The 24,042-nt window shown below is 42.7% G+C and overlaps 1 protein-coding gene across 1 annotated transcript in view; it reads left to right on the forward strand.

Annotated features, from left to right (window-relative positions):
• The window catches only part of MCF2L2 (MCF.2 cell line derived transforming sequence-like 2), a 153,090-nt gene that overhangs the window by 13,752 nt on the left and 115,296 nt on the right, over nucleotides 1-24,042 (forward strand). Inside the window, exons 2-5 of the mRNA XM_009895295.1 lie at nucleotides 5,392-5,475; nucleotides 16,037-16,151; nucleotides 21,075-21,165; nucleotides 22,412-22,531. Coding sequence (XP_009893597.1) covers nucleotides 5,392-5,475; nucleotides 16,037-16,151; nucleotides 21,075-21,165; nucleotides 22,412-22,531 — 410 coding nt within the window. The remainder of the gene's footprint in view (nucleotides 1-5,391; nucleotides 5,476-16,036; nucleotides 16,152-21,074; nucleotides 21,166-22,411; nucleotides 22,532-24,042) is intronic.

Here is a 24,042-nt window from a genome sequence, read left to right on the forward strand (position 1 = left end):
GAGCAGGAAGGCTACAGAGCCTCCTGGGATAAAGTTAGTGGAAGATATGAAGGGATTAATGCTCACTAATGCTAGGCAAAATGTCATGGCTCTAAAACAAACCCAGACCTGTGTCTTTCAATTTGCTTTTAAGAATTTTTTCAAGCTTTTATTTTAGTCAAAGATTAAAAACGTCCTTCAGCAGCACCAGGTAATCATATGTTTCCAAGGACAGGGACTTCTATTGCAAGCTCTGTGCTGTGATGGTGTGACAAATTCTTCAGTATTGGAGAGTAACTACCTTTAAGCGCTGTCCTAGAGGAAGATGCAAGAGGGTGAATGTGACCTTGAGTGCTGTTGGCTACAGCTCCTGACATTTTGTAGCCATGTGATCTGATTTGCCATTTGGGCTCACAAGGCACCTTCCCTTGTTTCCTCAGATTTTCTCAGTGTCCTGCTAGTTTCTTCTGCAACAATTTCTTTTCCCAGCATGTCAGTGTGTGAGCTATGCTCACTTGAATGTGTGATCCCTAGTCACCAAATGTATTTTATGCCACCTTTCTTATCATCTGAATGTCTCCTGCAGAGTGTGGGTTTTACAGCAAATCCCATGAGGCTTGTCTTGCCCAGGCAGGGGATTTGATGAGAGCTAATTGGCACTCTACAGTTTCTTGTTTCTATTACTTCATCTTATCCTTACACGACAAAATTCTTTTGTTAGAAAAAGGATACTTGGAAACCAGAAACCAAGCTATTTTTAGAGCTTGTTAATAAAACAGCTATATGAAGGGGATGGGGGAGATTTCTGTTTTGCTTAAGACTGGTTGATATTAATGATGCCTGCATATTGACAAACATCAAAAGCAAGTTATTTGTACTGGCACGTTTGTCACCCTGGAGAGATAAGCAAGCCTCTGAGAGGCTAGAGATGGTGGCACATTTTCTAGTTCATTTTCTGTTTTGAGCCTTCTTGTGATTGTTTCATCCATTGTAGAAACCTTTGCTCCATTTTTGCAACCGTTTGGCGTAAGCTCAGTCCTGATCACCCAAATCTGATTGCACCTGTCTACCTGTGGGACTGCACAGTTGTCACCGAAATCAGCAGCATTTACTTCAATGGATGCTCCAAGTTTTCTCAGTTCTGACAGTCCAAGCTCAGTTTTAATTATTATTTTGATTTTTTCCCCTGCTTCTGGTTTGGGTTTTTTTTTTCTTTGCTATTTTTGATTCAGCTATAGTCACCTCTAAACACCCATTTTTCTCTTTTCTGCCCTCATCTTGCTGCCAACCTGTGGTTTGAAAAGGGCATATCTATAACTATTATGGTGATTCAGAAACACTTCAAATAGGCTGTCTGCAGGATGCTAGAAGTCTTTGACCAGCGATCTGGACACACTTGTCAGTACCTGTTGAGAATTGTATTCATAGATTACAGGACCTTTTTGTTGCTGGTTCCTTGGGCGTAGTATTTGACTGACTCTAAACAGGGCTATCAACATGCTGTCCATAAGCAGCTAGCAGAGAAATCAGGCTTATGGTGTTCTCTGCTTTCTAATAAATATCCTTGTATATTCAAAATTATTTTGTTCAGCATTTCCTTTTTTACTTTGCATTTTCCCCCATAGATCCCATTCTGGACATGCATGGGGGAAACCGCAGAGAAAAAAAGGAAAAAAACTAATGGGTTACTATTGTTGCTTTGGGAACGTATACCTGCCTCTCTCAGTTTCCTCAAAACCTGGAGTACCATGTGGCTCTTGGCTGGGATCTCTGTACTGCCACCATACAGATAATGAATTGGCATAAAACTCACTTTAGGTGGGCTGGGGGAGGAGGTAAACACAGCAACTCAAAGTGGCAGGGTATAAACTACTTTGCGGGTCCTCTGACTTCCCTGCTTTGTCTGTGATGGAGGCGCAAGATAGGTGATGCTGTTCCAGTTGACATGTCCTTCCTATGCACAAAAGTATTATCAGAAGTGGATAAAACAGTCTCTGGGAATCCTGATGTCTAAGGATTAAGGATTTATGGATGTTTGATATAGAGACAAGAAAAAGCTGTGGGAGGAGGGGTGAGATTACTGTGGCAGCATCCTACTCCGCTGCCTTGAATAATGTCAGCTGGGGTCAGTAAAATACCTGTGGGGAGACCAGGAGGCTGTTCCGTCGTTCAGTCTCTAAGTGGCCATGTGTGGTATTGAAACCAAAGCCCAGCAAATAGGATTTCTGGTTATATTTGTAAAGGCATAGAATGGAAATCAGTTCTCTGTCTCTAGCTGTTCAGCGGGCTTTCCTTTGAGAAACTGAACATGACTTGCTGAATATGATGTACTGAGTTTAGCTTTGCTATCCAGTTCAATGAATTCCCGCAGACCGTAACACTGAGTTATCTCAGGTCCAGGGTGTCTACAGACAGAGAGACTCAGAACAATATTACTATTTTAGCCTTTCTGTTGCTCTGTCTAGAAATTTGCAGGCTTTTTTCCTACTTTAAAATCAATTGCAAGTGGGTGCCCTGCTGATGAAAAGGTCCTATTGGCTGTTCCAGTCCTGGAGAATGACTCTCTTTCAGCACCTACAGAACACATATAGCACAGAAAAGACCATAATCCTCTTCAGTGGAAGAGATCGGCCCTGTTCTGGCCTTGTGCAGTCTTTGGTCCCTTTGGCCTGTTTGTTATAGAAGCCTTGTGAAATATAGCCATGAAGGTCATGTTGAGAGCACATGAGTCTGTTTTCCCAAAGCAGATTTCAGAACAATGTCAGCAATATGCCGGAAGATCATTCACCAGCAGCACCCTCTGTAGCACAGAACACTTCCACAGGTAGATGTGCATTGCTTTTAGCAGTTCTGCTGTAGCAATCAAGGCTGAAGGAAAGAGCGTGTGATGGGGTGGTCCAGGCAACCACTGCACTGTGGCTGCTACGAAGTAGGTAATGCATCAGAGCATAAGGTTAAGTTGCCCCGATGTCAAGGCAGATGTGAGGTAGATCCCACTCTTAATTCCTGCTCTGTGAAGTCTGGAGGGAAAAGCAAACACTGAGCTGGTATCAGAATGTATTTGTACCTGTCCGAATGAGCAGGTTCCCTTATCTTACAAGCTATGTCAATCAGCCAAGAGCAACCCAGCTTTGTAAGGTTTCTTGCCACTCCAAGCAAAGGTAAACTCTAATGGTTTTCACAGGGTCATCTCTGGAGATTAAGTCATGACTCTGTGTGTAAGATGCTGTTGCAAAGCTTTATTGGGATGTAGTTTTCATTGTTGAGTTCCGGTGCTTGAGGTGGGGAGAAGATATGTTGGTTTTTCTATAAAGGCTGGTTCTATCTTCTGATGTATTGTGATCACTACTGCATATTCAGGTTTTGACTGAGAGAAAAAGCCACAAATCTAAATTGTTCCACTGTGCTTTTTGAAACAAATTGTTCTCTTCCCTACCTGCAGCTGCCACCAGTTTAAGAGATCTTGAGTCTTATTGGTCTCTTATGTATATATACATGCTGTACCTGACACAGTCAGATTCAGATCTTGGACAACTCCTGGGCTCCATTCAGGTGATTTGAAAAGTAGTATAAAATACACTTGGTGACTAGGAATCACACATTCAAATAAGCGAGCATAGCTCCCACACTGACATGCGGGGCTCTTGGGCTATAACTGTGTGGCTTAGTGCTCTGCAGACACCTAGCTTGGTAATTTGAAGCAGCATATCTCTGCTCAGAGTGACAACAAACTAGTCTGTGTCTAAAGCCAAGCCTTAGTTCTGCTAACTCAGTGCAACAGTGTGAATACATGACCACAGCAGACGACTGAAATTACAGTAAGTTCTATGAACACCACTGAAACCAAGCTCTCTAGCTGTGATTCATTAGTCTGCTCTTCTGGCTCTTAGCCACCTGCGATGTCAAGGATCAGAGCAGCTGATAGTGGGCTGCATAAGCAAGATGGAAATGAAGGCCCTATATCAAAACCATCACTCATTGTAGTTTGACTTTTCCCCTTTTTACTTCAAAGGGAGGATTTGCAGATCAGCTCCCTTGAGATTTTTTTTTTCAATTGCTTGGAATTATTGGCTTGTTTTGTGCATCAGCCAAAATCTATGCAACTTCTTTCCATATTGAGTGTCACCGTCTGTCTAGGAGAGGGCAATGACACAAGCTCTTCCGTTACTTTGTCTCATGGCATTAGTGAAGTGTTTGAAAATGAATAGAAAAGTTTCCAAGTGACACTGTGCAATTTAAAACCTAGAATCCCTAGTTCTGGAAAGGATCAGAGTAGATGTCTGAAAGCAAGACAGAGGTGGTATTTTGGGCTAGGTCGCAGGAGAAAGAAGCTAATTTCTAACCTCTCTGACCTCCCTCTCTATTTCTGGACAGTTTGTTTAAAACCAGGTACACCAAAGTATTTCAGTGCCTGCATTGTATTGACATCAATGAAAACCATGATGCTTAAATAGGGCAACTACCTGCCTTTAGTCTGATCTGTGGTCAGTCTGGACCCAGCTTCCTTCCTTCCGCCTGTCGTCTGGGCAGATAGAGGTGAGCTGTACAAAGCCAGGACTGGTGGTTGTTCTGTAGCTGTACAGTGGCTAAAGGCCTAATTATTATAGGTGCTATTGTAACGTAAGCCTGAATCCTGCTAGTTGAGCTGGCAGATACTCCCCAGTAAGTGTTGCTGGTCTAGACTGGGGTGAAGAGTGGGGAGAACAATTGGGTGCACCTGTTACAGAAAGAGATCAAATTAGCTCAATGTGAGATTATAGTTGCTGGTCACTGAATAGGTCACACACAAAAATTGTGGTGATTTTTCCCCAGCTGCTTGCCAAGTTATTTTTTTAACTTTTCAGTGTTTACTTCAAAAGAACAGGCTTTGTTTTCATGATAAGAAAGCTTCACAGCCCCTTATTTCCTCCTTTTACTATGTATTTGCTTGTAGCGGAAAAAGCATCAGCAAAGGAAACTGCTTGGGATTGGCTGCTTACACAAAGTCCTCAAGCAGAGACCAGGGAGTTCAGGGTGGAACATGGCACTATATCTGAAATAGACTTTACTGTTTCAAAGAGTAAAAAGCTGCTTTATGTGGGAGGCCAAGTGCAGTGGCTTAATATGGAACATGAAGTAGTAAGGAGCAGGCTGTCAGCTTGAGCAAACCTGTGACAAGCTCTGGCAAATCTACTGGAGCTGGTTTATGAAAAACTCTCTGAAATCACAAGGCGATAAAGTAAGTAGGCTGAAGATGAGACTCTGTAAGTATCATAAACTTCTCCACGATAGTCATATAACATCTGAACCAATAGTCAACCCAGGCTCTTTTCCTTTGTGTGCCATCTTTGTTTTGCTGGGTTCTTAAAGGATGGAAAAATTGCCATTAAGGTTTTATTAATTCATTGAAGATTTCTGTTTTCACTTGCACAGATGAAATCATGCAGCAGGAGATACGGCCGCTGGTTGCAGTGGATATAATAGAGCAGCTCCACAGGCAATTTGCTATCTTGTCAGGTAAGAAGTTGCTGGTAATTACACTCCGGGATTCTCTTGGAAACGTATGGGAGTCTGACATGCTGACTGTCACCCTTCAGGCCGTTGTAACAGTATTTTTATATTGCTAATGAAAAGTGCTGTTACAATCAGACTTTATCAGTGTATGGAACTGATAAATGCCAACTTGCTGTGCTTGTTTTTCTTAAGGCAAGTTAATTTTCCATACTCTCCACAAGGGGGTGGGGGAACAGATTTAGAAGGTAAGAAATTAAACAAATATTTCTGTATATATCTTTGCACAATGTCTAAGCATCTTGTTTGTGGGAAAAGATTTTGGTTTATCAGGGAGCTATTCATTACCTTCCCCCTCTTCCTTATTTGCCTTTGTTTTAGAAATGATTCATTTCTAAAGTGCAAGGTTGTAATCTTTTAAAGATTTGATTATTACATATTCCTTTTGTTTGCCTGAAGTTTGCAATCACACAAAGTGACGCAGTTCCTTCCCTGAATAAACAGCTGATATTGAAATATTTGCCAAATCATTTAATAAACTTATTTTGGATACTGTAGAAGAGAAATCCTTATCTGGGTCCTAAAATGGCCTCTGCTGTTGACTGTATGGCCTCTGGCAACTCCTTTTGTCTCTGTTTCCGCCTGTTCTGCAAATAAGGGAATTAAGAATTTGCTTTCTTTCTTCCCCATAGACACACAGTGAAGTATCATGAATTTGCACAAAATACTGAGATGGTCATAATAAGGTACTCTTGGACAGCCTGTCCCCCTCTGCTTGGTGGAGAGGAACACTGGGTACACAGTGCAGAGAGTACACAGACCCAGCTCAGCAAACAATCGACTGAGCAGGCCCAATCCTTTCTGCATCTTCCCATTTTCAAATACACTCCAAGCTGTCAAATGAAATCCAAATCTTAAGTTACTCAGAATTCTTTATGGTGCTCTGAATATTAAAACTTGATTTTCGAGGTTTCTAGGTAGCATCTTGTGGCAGTTTCACAAACTCAATAACTACCTGTTTTGCATTTGGCAGAGGGTATTGACTGAGCAGAGGTGGAACCAGCTGCCTTCTCATCTGCAGTAACGCATCTCAGGGTCACATCTTCCTAGAATTCCTAATAAACCCAAACCTCCATGCAGAACAGTGTCAACAACTGCATAAAATTGCTCAAACCTTTTACATCCCACCGTTGTGGCCAGTGTGGGGTAACTAGGAAATGCTAAGGCAATTTTTGTGGGGTAATGTATTCTCCTTTGGCTGTCCAGGCATTCACCTGCATACCATGTGCTTACTATAGATCTGCCATGCCAGACTGGAGAGGACAGCGAGTAACTTGGTATTATTGTTAAGTGCAACTTAATATCTAACTGTCTGGGATTTCAATGCACAGATGCCACGACAAGATCTCAGCAGCATTAGGTGGTCAGGGAAAGATGGGCACCCCTGTCCCTTAAGGTGCTAGCTGCTTAACAGAAAAAATAATGACTGATGGGCAGCACTTGACAGTCTCTTAATCTGGAGGCTGTTGTCAAGTTTGAAAACAATCCTCACTTCAAGAACTGCTTCAGGAATGCTACTCAGGTGACTTTTATTAGTGCTAAACTGACTTTAAAATATTCTAAATACAATGAAGGGAACAGAGAGTCTGGTCACTGTTTGACTCCTTTTGGGTCTTGATGTTAACTTCAGTCAGATCACAACTGGGATGCTTTGTAAGAAAGAAAATACATATCAGCTGGTCTTTCTAGAATGCTCTGCTGGCTTTTTCGGCTCACCAGGCATGCAGAGCTGCAGAAACCAATATTGTTTTCAAGGCCTTTAATTTAACTGATACACGAATGCCTGAAAACACTTATATCAGTGTAAAGAACATCATGCATGTTGCGAATTCAGTGCCTCATGTGCAATGCCTGTCTGGTAAAATGTGGAGGACTGCTTTTCTTAAACTCCATTGCCATGCAACGTTTAAGGCCATTAATAAAAGCTATAGGTGGCACGTAATGAGCAACTTGTGGAAAGTGGTTTACTAAGCAGGAAGAAAACCCCACTTCCAGTTTCAGCGAGAACATTAAACATGGCCCAGAAATGCCAAGGGTAAATATAAAAAAGCGTTTTCATATTTCTTTATGGACTGATCATTTCAGCAGTGCCTGTATTATCATCTGCTATTTTAGCAAATTCAACTCTTCACATTTGGTCTAATTCTTTTATTCTTGGAAGCGGTGAGAAAGACGTTTAAATAGTCGTATTTAAACCTAACGTGCTTAAACACTTTGGAAGTATCTCTTCATAGAAGGCAGGGCTGAGGGGCTTGTTTGTTAGGAATTGGCAAATAACTGGTTCATCAGCATACAAGTAGTAATAACAAATACCAAAAGTGAATGAAAAGGTGTCTTCCATGCTCCTATCTACATAAATAACAAATCCAATTTGAAGACTTTTCAGGCTTATCTAAAATCTCATTGGTACAGTCCAGAAATATCGTAGTAAGAAAGAGGGCAGTATAGTTCATAGTTTCTAAGTTGATCTCAGTCTGAAGTTCACAGCTGAATTTGGAAACGTGGGTGCCTCCACTCCAAAATCCCCATGGCAGCCTGTGAAGGAGGTCATGAACATAAAATCATCTACTCAGAGGTTCCTTTAGCCCAGTATTTTATTGTGTTGGTGACTACTGGTGGGTCATAGGTAAAATATAACAACAGGAATCTTCCTTACTGTCCCTTTATTGTCTCCTGCAAACTGAGGTTTAGGTACAAGCCAGAAATTACTATACTTTTCAAAAATGCGTTTCTCTGAATAAGTGTAACATTCTTTTTCCTCTAGTAAAAGATTGGATTTTTTCATCCAGTGAAAACAGATCTGGGCACTCTCCTGCCTCATTTCACTTATCAAAGTAATTCACACATAAATGACCTCATTTGATTTTGATTATTTTTTATTTTTCCCCAGGCAGCTCTGCAGCTTTTCCTTAAAGCATGCTGGTTTTCATTAGGCACATGCAACCACAAATATTTTGGTGCTACGTGGAGACTGGAAATCTCCTGATACTTAGCCTATTTCCTGCTTTTCCATGCTGATACGTTTCAGCTCAGTAGCCACTGTCTGAAAAAAACCACCTCTCTGCTCTTTGGCCTCATCACCATGGGCAGTAAAACACACTCCCAACTTACTTGTAGAGTGTTTGGGGCATATAATATGTGTGAACAACTTCATAAAAATGGTATATGTTAGTTTATACTAGTTGGGTTTATTTCTCTCACCCTGTAGGCTGCAGGCTCCAGAGGGCAGCTAGCCACCTCTTCCATGCATGCATATGCAGAGCTCAGAGGATGTTAGCAGAGAGTCTGGTTTGTGCTACTCCACAGCCTCTATCTTTGTTGAGCTCTCCTGTTCAGCCCTGTGGACCCCAAATCCATTTGTCCAGTGGTAATGAAAGTAACTGGTTGACTGTTGCCGAGTTTTTTATAAGGGAATGTTTATTTGGTTAATATCAGCTTTTTATTAACAGCTGGTGGCTGAGGCAGGTGTAGTGAAACTATAATACTCCCTTGCAGTAAAGAAAGGGTAAGACGATTTAAGTCAAAGTCTCTTTGTTTTCTCTGGACATGACTCATTAGAAACACTTTCCTTTGCTATTGCTGGGTACAAACTTCTTAGAAGAGGATCTGACTGTCTGGCAGTCTCTGAGCAGATGGTAGGAATTATGTAACAAGCCTAATGAGTTTGGTGTTTGATTGTGTCAGGGTCTAGTTATAATGAATGTATTAGATACTGACAGCCTCCACTTTGTCCTGGCCCTTTAGCTACCAGACTAACCAAGACTGTACTGTCCGTGCCAAGAACAGGGAAACTCTCCACAACCCTCCCTGGTCCACTATGATGATGGAAAAGGCTGCAGTGTAATGTGACAATGTCCTTAATCGCATAGTTCTACTTTGGTCATCTCTTTTTCCATATGCTGAGCTAGCCCTGCTTAGCTAGTGGGAGTACTGGTTCTTGTGGTTAAATTCTAGTTTTGAAACCACTACTGCCTCTTTCCTTTCCCTGAAAACTGAACTCCCAATTATGGGACTACAGCTGTGACAACATAGGAGTGCACAGCTATGTTTGTGTGTTTCCTGTTGCTGTCAAGGGAACTAGATCACAAAGTTGGGTAGTACTGAAAACCTGGCTATTCTAACACACACCAGTTTTTACTGAAGAATGGAGAACCACTGGTAAAATACTGTTCCTGTCCTGCTGACAGACTAATAACCCATTGTACCAACCTGCTCGTGGAAGTATTACTACCTCCCCCCCCGCTTTCTATCTGCAGCTTCACAACCTGTTCTTATCTGTAATTACACTGTCAAAGAGCCCAATCTGCCATTTGCAGCAATAATGGATCCTGTTACTAAATCATGAATTTATTAGACAAACTGTCACGAAGTGTGTTACCAGAGATTCATTTTCTTTGTATTCTGCTCCTGTTAAAGTCAATGGACTTCAGTGGATGGGATCTGAAAATGGTAACTGACTCCGAAGCCAGTTTATTTATTTCCAAAGCTTGGAGGGTATTTGGCCATCTGCTTCCTTTTTAAACCAAGCCTTTTGGAAAACCTGGCCTGACCTTACCAAAAGGACAGTTTGGAGTTTGTGTAAAAATCTAGACCCAGGAAGTAAGATTTAACTTTAATGAGAAATTTCAGTATTCACAATCCTTAATCAACATGGAAAAACAAAACAAGAGAGCATGGAAAAAGCAAAACCTGACCAAGGCAGTGAAACTTCAGCCAAGATATCACTGAACTCTTCAACTGTCTGACCCAGGAGGTGGATTGTAGTCAGGTCCGGCGTGACGAAGGGAGCTCTCTGTATGTGGTCAGACCCAAGCAGCTAGCCTGCACGTGTCAGCAAAATGTGCAAGAAAACTTTCCATTACTAACTGATGAGTTGGTGGCTGTGACAGGCTGGGGAGGTGTGCACTGTAAACTTGCAGACAAACTTTTGGAACTTCTCCTGACCATAGCCTGTTTGTGGTGTTCTGGGTTATTTTTTCCAAGGGATTCAGCATATTTGGTAAGCTCTGGTTGGATGATACTTTATGACAAGAAGAGCTGCTGGCTATGGAATAGGACTTAAATGTAGCCTCTGCGTGTCTAAACCATGGATATTTTTGGTCCCTGGACAGGCATAGGTGGGCTAGAACTGGGGAGTGAGAGATTTCCTAGGCCTGCAGTTGTGATTGCTTGCTACTTTTACATCAGTCATACCAACATGCAACTCCAGCTGTGAGAGCTCTCAGAATTGAGCACTCACACCTCATTTGTCAATCACACCCTGTACACTGCAAAGCAAAATTAAACATTCTCTGCTGCCATATCCCATTCTCCTCCATGCATGTTCCTCCCCCAAATACTTCAGCTGTTTTGTTGCCACAGCTGAATTCTGGCCCTATCTTCACTGCAACATCTAGCCAGGCTGCATTGGCAGCTGGGAGGTCTATCTAATGGGAGTGACTATGAATGCTGCTTTGTGTCCTAGGACCTGGGCAATTGGCACACAGAAGAGTGAGTGATGGTCCCATTACCATGCCCTGTACAGCCCTGATGCAGCTTGTGCATGGCCATCCCTCCTACTTTTCTTTCCCTTCCACATTCACTCTGTACTTCTGTCCTGTCACTCAGGTTCTTCCTGTCCCTTTGCCCTTGGGCCACAAGAGAAGAGGAAAAGTTCAGCAAGAAACTGGGGTGGAAAATAAGGAAAGTGCCCAGGAAGAGGAGGAAAGTGATGCTGTCATTCTGAGTGGCAAACCAGGCAGAAGGTCAAGCTGACTGTAATCTTTTCCTCTTAAGTCTTGCCTTTTTCCAGGCAGTCAAGCCTTCTGCTCCTCCAGCTCCTGCTGATGCTGTCTGCCTTGTTTGTGCTTCAAGTTGTTGAGTTTGATGCCCTTCTGTGTGTGACCCTGAATGCAAATGATTTAACGGCTTGCTGATAATATACCTCTGATCATACATCAAGATCTTTAATCAGAATGTCCTTCCCCAGACAGCAGTGCGTCCTTTGACACAATAAGTTTGGGTTGGACAGAAGGCAGGTTGCTATCTGCAGAGGTAGAGAGTAGAAAGGTGATGGACCTCCAGAAGGAAATGGATGGAGCTGAATCAGGGTGGCAGCATGTGTTACGTTTGGGGGTGCTATCTGGGAGGGGAGCTCAGGTCTGCAGCACAGATGGCAGACAAAATCTGGTTGAGTTTCCTGTGCAGGCAAAACTCTGTGGCTAGCTGTGACAGAGCAGCCTGGGGTCCGACTGAGGAGCAGTGACCCATGGGAGACTGCCAGAGGTGGCCCATCTCCCCTACGCAGGGTCAGGAGTGAGCCTCCTGTTAGTCCAGCCAGAGCATAACCCTGAGCCTCCCCTCCTGCCAGCCGAACTGCCAGCTCTTGTGGCTGCTGCTTGCAACGCCCACTGCCACCAGCTGCTCTGTCCCTGGCCTGGCACCAGCATTCGGAGCTGCCAGAAGGTGTCGGAGGTGGCTGGGTTGGTTGAAGAGTGCTGCAGAGTGGCATCTAATGGTGCCTGGAGGAGCTGCAAGTCAGCAAGACAGGCCTGTGCATTGCGTGAAGACAGCTGCCAGGCATGGCCAAGCTCCTGGTATCCATACACTGAAACCAGTGTATCTTTGTTTCTCCTTCTGACTGCACTAAACTCAAGTTATTGCTCGCTTCTGCCTTGGGGCTCTTTAGCTCAGCTCGTGCCTCATACTGCTGTGGGTTTTCATCAAGCTCCTTTGCTCCTGGCAGTCCTTGCCTTCCCTTACCTTCCCGTACAGACACAGCTGAATAGAGTGGACGTGCCTCAGCTAGCCATAATGTAACCTTCTCAGCTTTGTGCTGTGTTCATGGGGCTCGCTCTGTTCAGCTCTTCTTTTCTGTCTCCCTCCTCCTCCCCTCACTTTCTACTTAAAAAGTCTTCTTTTTTTTTTCTTTTCTCGAGGAGCATTTTTTTCTTTTGGCCTTCCATGAAGCTGCTGGAATTTGTTCTGTCCCTGTGTGCCTTGCTTAGGATGGAATGTAAAATTTTCTATTCAGCAATTAGACTCTTTTCACAAGTGATGCCCGGGAGCGTAGGGGTTATGCATAGTCCCAGCAAATGCAAAGATTGTATACAGAGTCCTTGGGGCCAAATTCCATGCACTTAGTCCTTATGGCTGCGGAACTAACTGAAGACTGTCCCTGTTGGGTTTTAGTTTGTGCTCTCTGCCCTTCTAAGACACAGAGCGGCCAGTTAAAGTATTCAACAACTGGAAGAAATCTAGTGGCAACTCCCTAGAAAGCAAGGTTGATAGCCCAGAAAAAAAGGGCTGCAGCTTGTCAATTCACATTCTGCAGAAATTTGCATACTGCAGCAAATCGTGGTTTAGTGTCAGGAAAAAAATAGGCATTAACATTTAGATGTATGGAACTGCTCTCTCATCCATAGGGGAGAGTTTTCCAGACACGCCTGGTATATAAGGAGCTTCTCTTATGTCCCTTAACACCCACACTTGTTACCTTGCTAGATATGTGGATAAATGGATATGGGTTGTTTTCCCTTGTAACTCAACTGCTGCTCAAGGTTCAGATATGGGCAGGAACAACCCATTCCTAACATATTTGTGTTATTACCTATCCCCTAACACTGCAGGCATTCCTGTTTTCTCCTTGTCATAGTACTTACCAATTTCTGATCACAAAACTCCCTCAAACTTCACCCTAGTGTCATGGTATGGCAGGAACTGCGGGTTTCCTTGGTTATTTCCCTGTCTGAAAGATAGCTGTATTCAAGAACCTTCTGAGCATTCTTCTGTTTTGGTTGCAGCAGCATGTGCTACCTTCACCTTGGAGAATGAGATGGAGCCCAAGAGCTGTTAAGGATGTGTGGCCTGGTCCTGGATATCAGTGAGGCAAGGAGCTCCTGGCTCTTAGTTGAATGCTCAGTCTGAGGCTGCTCCTAAGTGTCCTTGTTGCCAGTGGTGAAGGGAAGAAGGCAGTGCTCAGTCTGTTTACATTCATTCCTTGGATGCCTTTTTATAGGACAAGATCCTGTGACAAAAATATACACCCACATACATACAGTGCGTCATCAGTCTGTCTCATCTAGATCGGGGAAAAGGGGCCAGAGGAAGAAGAGCACATGTATGAATGTGGATGCAAGAGAAAGAAGATAAAAGGGACACAAAGAGACCCTGGTCAGCAGGAGCATTAGAAGTGCCATTTGAAACCCATAGTTTAAACAAATGAGTATAATTTTTAAAAAAATCATGAGTATAACTGCAGGTAAACTATCAGGTGTTGAAGGAGGGAATCCAGGGGAATCTTTATCTTCTCCTCGAGGGGCAAATATTGCTGCTTTAAACCAAAATATTCCAGGTTACTACATCTCCCCCATTTAAAGTATCTTCACGTATCTGAAATATGTGAATGGGAAAGGTGCCCAGGAACCACGTGACTGCGTACATGATACCATCTATGAAATACCTTGGCGTGCATTGAACTCTGCAAGCAGAGACAGAGCAGCCAGCCTTCTGTCTTTAATTTTCCTGACTGTTACTGTTTGTGTCCAGAAGATGTCACTAAGAATCTGTAACAAACCATCCTAACTGAGAACCTGCTGGTTGGAGTTCCTGGTTTCCAGAGCAAAGCAAACAGTCCAGGGAAAGTCGCACTAAATTTGCATGACAGCGTATTCTCTGTCACTGCTGACTGCAGATAGTGCAGCAAGAGTGCCCTGAGATCAAGATGACATGCAGCAGCATTTGGCCTTATCCCAAGGTTAATGTGGAGGCCGTGGCTCTGGGTGAGTTTAGTGGGTGAGTTTAGTGGATGATCTAACACAACAGAGTCATTTTCAGATGTAATTAAAGCAATGATTAACCTTCAGAAAGGAAAATACGGGCTAAAGGTAGTGTCCTGACAAAGCCGCCATGACACCAGATGCCAAGAAGGAAAAAGCTTTCATAGTTCTAAATTCCTATTTTCTAGAGCTCTCACTTTTACTTTATGCAATGATTGGGTTCCTCAGCGTTTCAGCTCTCCATAGCTGGAAAGCACAGAAGGGACCTTAAATAATTCAGCTGAGCCTGGGAGGGTTGGGCAGAGGCAGGATCAGGACTAGCAAGGGACTGACTCTCTACACAGAAATAGCTAGGAATGACTGGAGCACCTCTCTGCAGTGACAACCAAACCAGGAGCAGGAGCAACGGCTTGTGGCATCAGCTGTGGTTATCAGCAGAGAAAAGCAACGGTCTATGGGAGCAGCCTGGAAACACGGTTCATTTATGGAGATTTAGAGGGCACTTTCAAGGAATGAGGAAGGACTCTTTTTTTTTTTTTCCCCACTGAGTCTCTGTTTCCTCTCATACTCCTAATGAGGTAACTTATTGGATATTTTCCTTCAGGAAGGTAATTTTCTGTCTCCCTGTCACAGCTTTCCCTTCACTAAGGGAAAACCCAGAGTATTCCTTGGACAAGCATCTCCTGCAGGTGATAAATGACTAGGAAAACTGTGTGTGCTGCAGGACCACACTCAGTGTTGGATTTCTGGAGAATTACTCAGCCCAGTGCAAAAAACAGGCTTACATAGAGATTGCAGAGGAAGGGGCAAGTCTCAGGGAAAAACATGTCCTTAATGCACTAAGCACTAAGGTACCTGTAACAAAAGGTTTGTTTCATAGTATTCCTTTACGTGCTACTGCCTCATTGGTCTGCTTGGCTCTGAGTCTAAGTTGGTGAGAAAAATCCTGTTAACTTCTGAGTGGTTTGACTGACGCTCAGATTTATTAGCAGAACCAAGTTAGGATTGGTCCTGCAAGTAAACAAGGTTCAGGCTGTGTACTACAGCATCTCCTAGAGCTGAGCATTGGCTCAGGAGAACTGTAAAGGCTGCTGGATTATAAGGGACTCGGCTCCACGCTTCCCATAGCCCTACCAGAGTTTGAATACTGCTGTTTGGATCAGGGAGTCCCTCAGATAAGGACTCTTCTTGGCCTTGCTGCTTATGACCTTCCTGTCCTATTTAATGGAGGCTTGATGCAAATAAGACAAGAGCAAAACTCATTGATTAAATACTCCATGCGCTTTAAGCAGTTCTTTTGTTAAGGAAAGACTTAAGACTGGATTGGTCCTAGGCCTGTGTCACGGGTTTACATGTGTGTATTCAAAGCTTGTATGCTCTATTACTTCATTTCTTTTAATGTTTAGAAGGAATCAGAGTGCTGTACCTATACATAGGGAAATGTTGTAATAATATCACAAGAAATTACTTGGAAATGGAAAACAAAGAACCAAAGAAAGCACATAATCAGAATTATGCGGAAGGGTCATGAAAAAGCTGAGAATAAACAACAAAGGCTAGAATCTCAGCTGGAGTAAGCTGAGGTAATGAAACTGCAGTGAGTTATATTATCAAATGGGAAGCTGATCACATACGTACTGGACCTGGATGCTTTTCAATGAGTCATATGCCAGTGTTTCCCATTTGAGTACTGACCAGTCTGTCCAAAGGCTAATCTTCACCCTCTAATCTTTACAACCTGTCTTTTGCAGGAGGAAGAGGGAAGGATGGGGCACCCATTATAACCTTTCCAGAATTTGCAGGATTCAGTGACATACCTGATGAAGATTTTCTGAATGTGGTCACATATCTAACCAGCATTCCCAGGTGAGGCTAAGCACAAATGTCTGTTGATTTCCTAGAGAGCTTTGCTTCCTCAGTGGCTCATTGCTTTTAGCGGTGCTGCCAGGATGTACCAGTGACTGCATCCATCCAGTCAGTATGAAACCTTCCTATGTCCAGGAGGCCCTAGGAACCACTTACATCTTTTGCATGGGAAAGAAAGCTTCACACAGGACAGGTTTTCCATTGAGGGCTTGAACTGGGTGGGAGGGGGTATAGATCAGAAGAGTGGCAGTAAAGATAGCAGATCAGAATGGAGCTAAGAGGGGCCATTTGTGAAAACTCTCAGGGGCACTGGATGTAACAAGGGAAGGGTTGCATCTGGAAAGATCCAAACTTACATAGGTAATGTAAGTTTTGCTATTGCTTATTCTCTGAGTGCATCTTTTTGTGCAAGCTTTGTCTTTTCTGAGAAAGCAAGCTAGGGACCCTGTTGACAGGATTCTGGCAAGCACCATGTGCTTTCTGATGCTTCATTTATTGGGAGATTGCACCACAGCTAGGATGTTTTCCTTGCTGTTTGCCAGCAGCCGTGCAAGGATAGTGAAACAAACTCACTTCCACTGCTCTGAGGAAATGTGCTAAGGCATGGCTGCTGAATTACTTTTTGTTTATCAAAAAAAAGAGCTTATATTTTTTCAGTCCCCTGATCCTGTCTGTGGACCATGGCTGTTTGTGCTAGCTAGAAGCACAGCAGGGATTTATTATTTCCTGTGGTCTTGTGTATAAAGGTGCTTAGAGGATGATGAGGGGAAAACGTGCCTCCTTCAAGTTTGAGTAAGAAGTTTTCCAGCTCCGCCTACATGTATTCCCCATACTGAGTTGCCAAAGAAAGCCGAGAGAAACCACACACTGTGAATTTAACAGCTTCATTGTTTCACTCTGCTCTGTAGGGCTTTTGTTCTGCCAGGAGAAACTCTGTCTTATGTATTTCTTCACTAGCTTCAGGACTGGGAGGATGACTGGCTTCAGGGTTAATAAAACAGCAATAGTAGCTGAGAAAAACACAAAACTAGTTTCCCAGTTCTTTGTATTTTGTATGCTCGTAGGTGATTCCCAGTAACGTCGTCACATGTTGTGGAACTAGCACATTACATTGTTAATATGATGGGCAGAAATGCTTTATGCTTCTGCAGCCTGTGTGAAGGCCAAAAGTACAGATGGGTTCAAAAGAAATTAGCCAAATTCATGAAGGATAGGTCCGTCAATGGTAGCTGAACACAATGGCTCAGATGAAAATTCTGGCTGAAGAAATCCATATATTCTTTAATGCTGGGACTTGAGAGAATATAACAAGAGAAAGATTGTCCTTCTCACTTTCCTTCTACTTTTTCCTCAATATCCACTGCTTACCAACACTGGAGACGGGGTATTGGGCTAGATGGACCTTTGGTTTGATTGAGTTTGTCAGTTTTGTGTTTTCTCTTCCCATGAGGAATTCCAGAGCAACGTCCAAAGAATGATGGATTAAGTTTCAAAACTTTGTAAGTCAGGATAGCTGCAATATGCCTATTTTACAGATGATGAGGTATGTGTAAGTAACATCTTACACTACAGATGGGCTCACCAAAACTTGTGTTGAGTAAGTGACTATTCAGTTTGATTTAAATGACCTGTTCAAGGTTAGTGAGAGGCTGGGGTTTGAACCTACATTTTCTACACATTGGTTTAACTCTTACGTTCAATCATAGATCACACTGTAGCGAAGTGAGTTTTCCAGGGAGTTTGCTAGTCTTTGTTGCAATGCTTTTGGAGAGACTGACCGCATTTCTTGAGTCACTATTTTGAAACTTCCCACCCTTTATGTAGATGGTGAGGGACAAAGCAAGCTACTTGCGGAGAGAAGATCTATGATTGCAGAAGGCATCACTCAGTGAGTTAGTAATTTTCTAAGTCCCTCTGGAATGATCGATCTTCTGTGCCCATATGACGAAACATTGAAAAGATAAAGATAGACAGCAAATGTTGTTATTCAGATGCACTTGTCTTTGACATTGCTGAGCAAATTTGTTTTACCAGCTGTGGCATACCACAGTATTTTGGGGTGGGCTGTAAGTAAACCTTGCACTTCTGGGCTTTAAAACGCAAACAACTCTCCAGGATGGAAGATTAGCCCAGTGAGACTGTTGTAATGTGGTTAATTTTTCCTCTGGTTCAACACTTGCTCACGAGAGTGCTCCACCAAAGAGGTCTACATACATACATGTCCACAAACATTGAGTAACATGATGTCTGCACGTGCATCTCTCTATGCAGGCACACTTACAATAAATAGGGCCAGAAAGCCATTTTTTACTTGCTTTATTCCATGGATGGAATTCCCTTCTCTTCTAATTAGCATGTATCGACTACTTTGATAAACAGGTGCCCTTCTCTCCTTCCGAAAGAGGTCAGGAAATTTGACATCTCCTGGCCTCCTCAAATCAGTGTTCAAGGGCTAGCCTGAATTCAGAGCTGAGGATGGAACAGCTCCGCTGATTGCACACATTTCATTTGGGGAAAGGGAACCTCTCTGCCAGACATCTGTAAATCCAGCCAAATATGCCAGAATTTGATTTGGAGGTAAACTTGATGTTTATCTGCTGTGCAAGATTGTCTTCAAATCCCTCTTTTCAGAGAACAGGAGAAACCCCAAAGCATTTCTGTAATGATGGTAGAGATATTGCAGTACTGACACTGAGAAAATGTTTAGAGAGAGAGAGAGTGTGTTTGTTTTTAAACAAACTCTCTTCCTCTGGATACACACGAGTGGAGTTTCTCAGCTGTAAATCCACTTGCGCTGATGCTGCCATCCTGGCTAGGCTTCTTCCCACAGCTGTTTCCCTGCATGTATCCCTTAGTGCCAAATGACATTCAGACTTTGGTATGGTCTTTCCTTTTGGCTTGCTGACTGAAATAGGATCACTTGCTGACACTCTCTCTGTTTCCCTAGCTAAATTTAGGTCTTAAATCAGCACTATCTAGTAAAAAAAAAATAAAATAAAAAACCCCATGCAAATTCCATTGTGCTGTCTCAGTGAAGACAATTGATACCATCCTGAACATCAAGGTGAAAAGCAGGGAACAACACTGCAGAAGGCTGAGGTCTATTTGTGTCAGGGTTACAGGCCCATTTTGAGTTTGCTGTTATCCAAAGGTACCTCTCTTGTCTAGAGGGGTCTATGTCATGTTGCAACTGTCAACCTGTAGCAGCCAAGATTTACAGAGGTGTATCTCTGAATGGTTTCTTTGCTGCTTGCCTTTGCGTAGTCTGCCAGACTGATTTTGAGCAATGTAGATATCCTCTCATATTTTCTTCTGTGCTCTGGTCAGCTGCTTTGCTTTTTAGCAGCATGTGGTTTTCTCATCTTCTCTTCCCACTCTTTTCCTCCTTCTTCAGATCGTGTAATTTTTAAGTCTATTCTCTATTTTTTCACCCATTTTATCTCAGATAATGTAATAAGTTCAATGTTGTAAATTATATATACCACAATAGGTAACTAATTGTTTGCTTACTGGCCTGATTCTCATTTTACCCTGACAAATCGCTCTTAAATTTCATGCTTTGTCTTGTTCTTCATACTCTTCCACAGCTAGGATTGTACCTGCACTGTTTGTGTAATAAAGTGCTCTGGCCGTGCTGTCCCCCTCAGCCTCGTGTGCCAGGCTGGCTGGTTGGCAGGTTTTGTCTTTGCCAGCCAGCTGCAGTTACTACACTTGGTCTTGGAGGGAGAAAGCTGCAAGTAGTGCAATCTGGCATCCCAGATTTGCTCAACACTTTGGCTTCCAGGTTGCTTTCTTGACCCTGCAGAGCTGCAGCAGAAGCTCTGAGTTGGTATTGTTGGTGCACTTCAGTGGATTATTGACATGAGTTTGCACAAAATGACCTGTGAAAATGGTGTTCCTGGGATGCTTCTTGCATGAACAATGGAAAAGGCATCAAGGAAATGTTTTATACAATTTCTCTTGATCTTAATCTGTAATTAGATGTTTGATTGCAGTATGTCCTTTGATTATGACAACATTTATCCTCTTTCTGCCTGCCTCTGGTTTGTCCAGAGATGGCTGAGCCATCCTGCTATAATGAATTTTCTGAAGACTTTTCTCAGTGTGTGCTTATTAACTTCCAAGGACTTCTCTCCAACTCTGAGCACTCATGAAAGGCAGAGAGTAGAGCAGTCCCACTGAAGCCCTGCACACCAAAGTGGGATTGTTTCTGAGAGAGAGGGAGGATGGGATATTTATGAGGTCTACATAGATGAGATGGACCATCAAATCCGTGCCTCATAGATCCTCCTTGAAAAGCACTGAGAAGGAACAGTAACTGCTATTCTAGCCAATATGTTAAAAGGATACTTCTGAATGACTTGCAACCCTAGAACCAGTTTGTGATTGGCAAGATATAACTCTTCAATTGCTGCTTTGTCTACCAGAACTCCTGGGGCGTTGTGTACACAGGCAAGGTGGGGACAGTGGGGAGATACTGACTCCCTGGAGCTAAGTGCCCTTGTCAGATGTCAGCATACTTGGAGAACGAAGGCTGAAGAATGGTGTCTAATAACTTGAATTATTTTGCAGAGAAAACAAGAACTGAGGGGTTTGCCTTCAATACAGCACAGTGTAATTTTTGATCTTGAACTATTTGTATCACCTAGATTTGGCAGCAGAATAGCATAGCAGCTGAGAGATTTAGAAGATAAAATATCAATGTTTTCTGTAAGGTGCTAGCCTTACACTGGAAAGAGAAAAATTGCTGGCTTTCATTTTCATGTGAATTTCTGACAAATATTCATTCTTTCCACTGTACGTTGGATTTTCATAATGGGTTTACAGGGTAATCTGATGGAGGCTGTGTTTTGCTGCAGTACACTTCCTTGGAAAGAGAGTATCTCCATGTAACCCAGCATACTTATTTCATCTGTTTTGCAGTCTGGAGGCTGCCAGCATTGGATTCATCATCATCATAGACAGACGACGGGACAAATGGAGCGCAGTCAAGGCATCCTTGACACGGATAGCAGTAAGTGCTTGCTTTTGTTACTTTTTATCTTCTAGAAATTAGAATTTTCCGCTGAACCTTCAGCACAGGATACAGTCTTTTGTACTCATTTCAACTCCCATTTTCTGTCTGTGGATGCAGATTCTCCCCTGCCCTGAGGCTTGTGAGTGTTAAATAAGAGAGGGTGGAAGCTGCAGTAACAAATTAGACAGCCTTGTTTACTGCTGAATTAGGACAAATTCCTTATTTGCTGGGTTGACGGCATTATACGTTTTAGTAATTTGAAGTTGGTTCCTAGATGAGTATAACAGAGGTACCCTTCTGTGCACTGAGGAGTGATGACATGGTCTGCTTATGAAAGAAACAGATCCCAAGGGACTTGTGTTTGCATGCTAGTAAGTGATCTCTGTCAGAAACTCTTAATAGATTATTATATCTCATTTGCAAACGTCAGAGCTAAGCACTGATTTTCAGTGCTAATAAAACCAGCTGATTTTATGTGTTGCCAGGAACACGTGCTGTGTGAGGGGCAAGCACTTATACACAGAGGTGTAGGATGGAGGGACGACCAAGACAACTTTAAGTTCTTTCAAGAAATTTAGAGAGAATTACTTTTCATTCTCAGTGCTTTCTAGCTGCTCTCTTCTAGAAACTGTTCTTTTTTATGCTCGATGAGCTCAGAGGAGTGCGTGAGAGATGTAGGCTGGGTGTTGCAGACAAGGCCATGTCTGATGGATACGTTGAGTGCCTGTGTGTGTGGAAAAATATGTGAGGTTAAAAAGATTAAAAATTCTTTCCAGAGTGAGAAGGTAGGTCGGCCCGGGGAAATCATCTGTGCCACCAGCTTCTTTCACCAAGTCCGAGGTGGGTGGCCACTTTTTGTAGGTAGACAGTTTTGCCCTCTAGTGGCTGCAGCCTTAAAAAATGGGAAAACCTCTGGCGTGGTAGTGCAAAGGGGGCTTGGTGTGGTTCAAATGTGGGGGAAGAAGGCGCTAGTGCAGAAACTTTAGAGCTCTGTGCTAAATCCATATCAGAAAGCAATGTATGGCTGGGCAGTAAAATCCATGGGCCAGTCTTTCTGTGGGCTTTGGAGATTGTGACAATGGGCATGTGCTGAATGGACAGCTGATATTATTAGCAGCTGGACAGAGCAAGGTTCAAGAAGTCCTACCTGCTTTGCCCCCTTTCGGAAACACTTGGCTGAAAGTTCCCTTGGCCTTCCTGTAAGGCAGAGTTGTGCCTTCTAATGGTTTTATATTTCTTGCAGGGAGCATTTCCAGGAAACCTGCAGCTGGTGTTTGTCCTGCGACCTTCCCGCTTTATCCAAAGGACAATCGCTGACATTGGCATTAAACTCTATCGAGATGACTTTAAAATGAAGGTACCGGTAAGCATGCATTTTTTTTTGTCCATGTGTTTTCTTTATCGCCATGTCTGCAGTTCTTAGGTGTCATCAATTTCTCATAACCTAGTAACTGAAATTTGATTGCAAGTGGCAACTGGAGACTTTGATCTGGGTTTTGTATGGTGTATGTAACAGTAATGCCAAACAGTTAATTACCAGTGGATACTTCACAGTATTTAATGGACATGTTCCCATGTGGAAAGTCAGTGTAGCTATAAAACATGACTTGGTTTTTAAGTATTGACATCTTAACACAGTGGAGCTGTTCCCCTGATGTATGCAGAGGTAGATCTTCTCACTCCAGTGACAAACATAATTATTTAGGACTACAGAGCAGTGAAAGGCTAGGGCTGAATTCTGCACTATTTTATGTATTATCCATGGGACTGCTGACAATGTCTCAGTGCCCCTGAGATTCAAAGTTTGCTTTTTACTTTTTTTCTTTTATATGCACTTGGCATATTCCATGGGTTGATGAGAATGTGATTTGAAGCAGGTTATCAATCCTGAAACGGTTTAAGTTTTAGATTATTCTATGAGAGCTCTTTTGGGAGTTGTTCCTAGCTGCATGTTTGCATGTGATTTCAAAGTGTTTTATAAATAAACTTGAATCATTATTATAAATGGTATTTCATCCTGGAACACACTCGTACTGTGTTCCACCATGACTTTACGGGAGTGATTTCATATGATTGTTTTGCAAAACACCCATGGCTCTCCTCCAACAAATTCTAGCTCTGTCAATACCTAAATTGGAAGTTCATGTGTTTAAGACACTGAAGTAGGTGACAGCAGCCCATTTATTACAATGCATACAGAAAAGGAACTGTGAATATTCATTTGTTTATTGTGGGTTTAATCATAACATTGACTGTAGTTTGGCAAGGGTGGCTTTTAAAATGCAAAATTGATGTAAAAATATATGTTTGATTATAAAACAAAATCTTTTAATTTTATTGCACCTTGAAAAATGGATGTTCCTGTATTTAATAAGTCACAATCTGTTACCATAGCAACTGTTGTACCAGCAACTGCAGCCCGGGAAGAGACAACTTCATCAAGGGCTAGCATTTTCTAGCAATTCAGCATCTTCTGTACTTCTAGCAATTTATTTGATGCCAGTGTTGCATTTCAAATCCAACTTGAAACTATCATCAAAGTTGGAAGAGAGGCTAATTCTAGGCAGGGGTCAAACATTGCATTAAGTATTAAATAGTAACTTACCTTTCTTACAGGCAGGAAAATCAAGATATGAGTCTAGTTTGGGGTCTTCTTGGACATTCAAATTTTGAGCCATCTTGGGTATGTCCACAGAGCTCTTAGAGAGCAATCTTCAAAAACTAAGAGCGTGATATGCTTCCTGCTAGATCTGCCTGCCTCCTGCCCAGATATCTGCAAACAGCCTGTCAGATTTATATACGGGCTGTCCACATATGCTTGATGCTATTGTAAGTTGCTTAGGGTTGTGCTAAAGGTCTTCTAAGTTCCTGGGG

The sequence above is a fragment of the Charadrius vociferus genome, unplaced genomic scaffold, assembly GCF_000708025.1.
Source record: "Charadrius vociferus isolate BGI_N301 unplaced genomic scaffold, ASM70802v2 scaffold311, whole genome shotgun sequence".
In the NCBI taxonomy this organism is placed as follows: Eukaryota; Metazoa; Chordata; class Aves; order Charadriiformes; family Charadriidae; genus Charadrius; species Charadrius vociferus.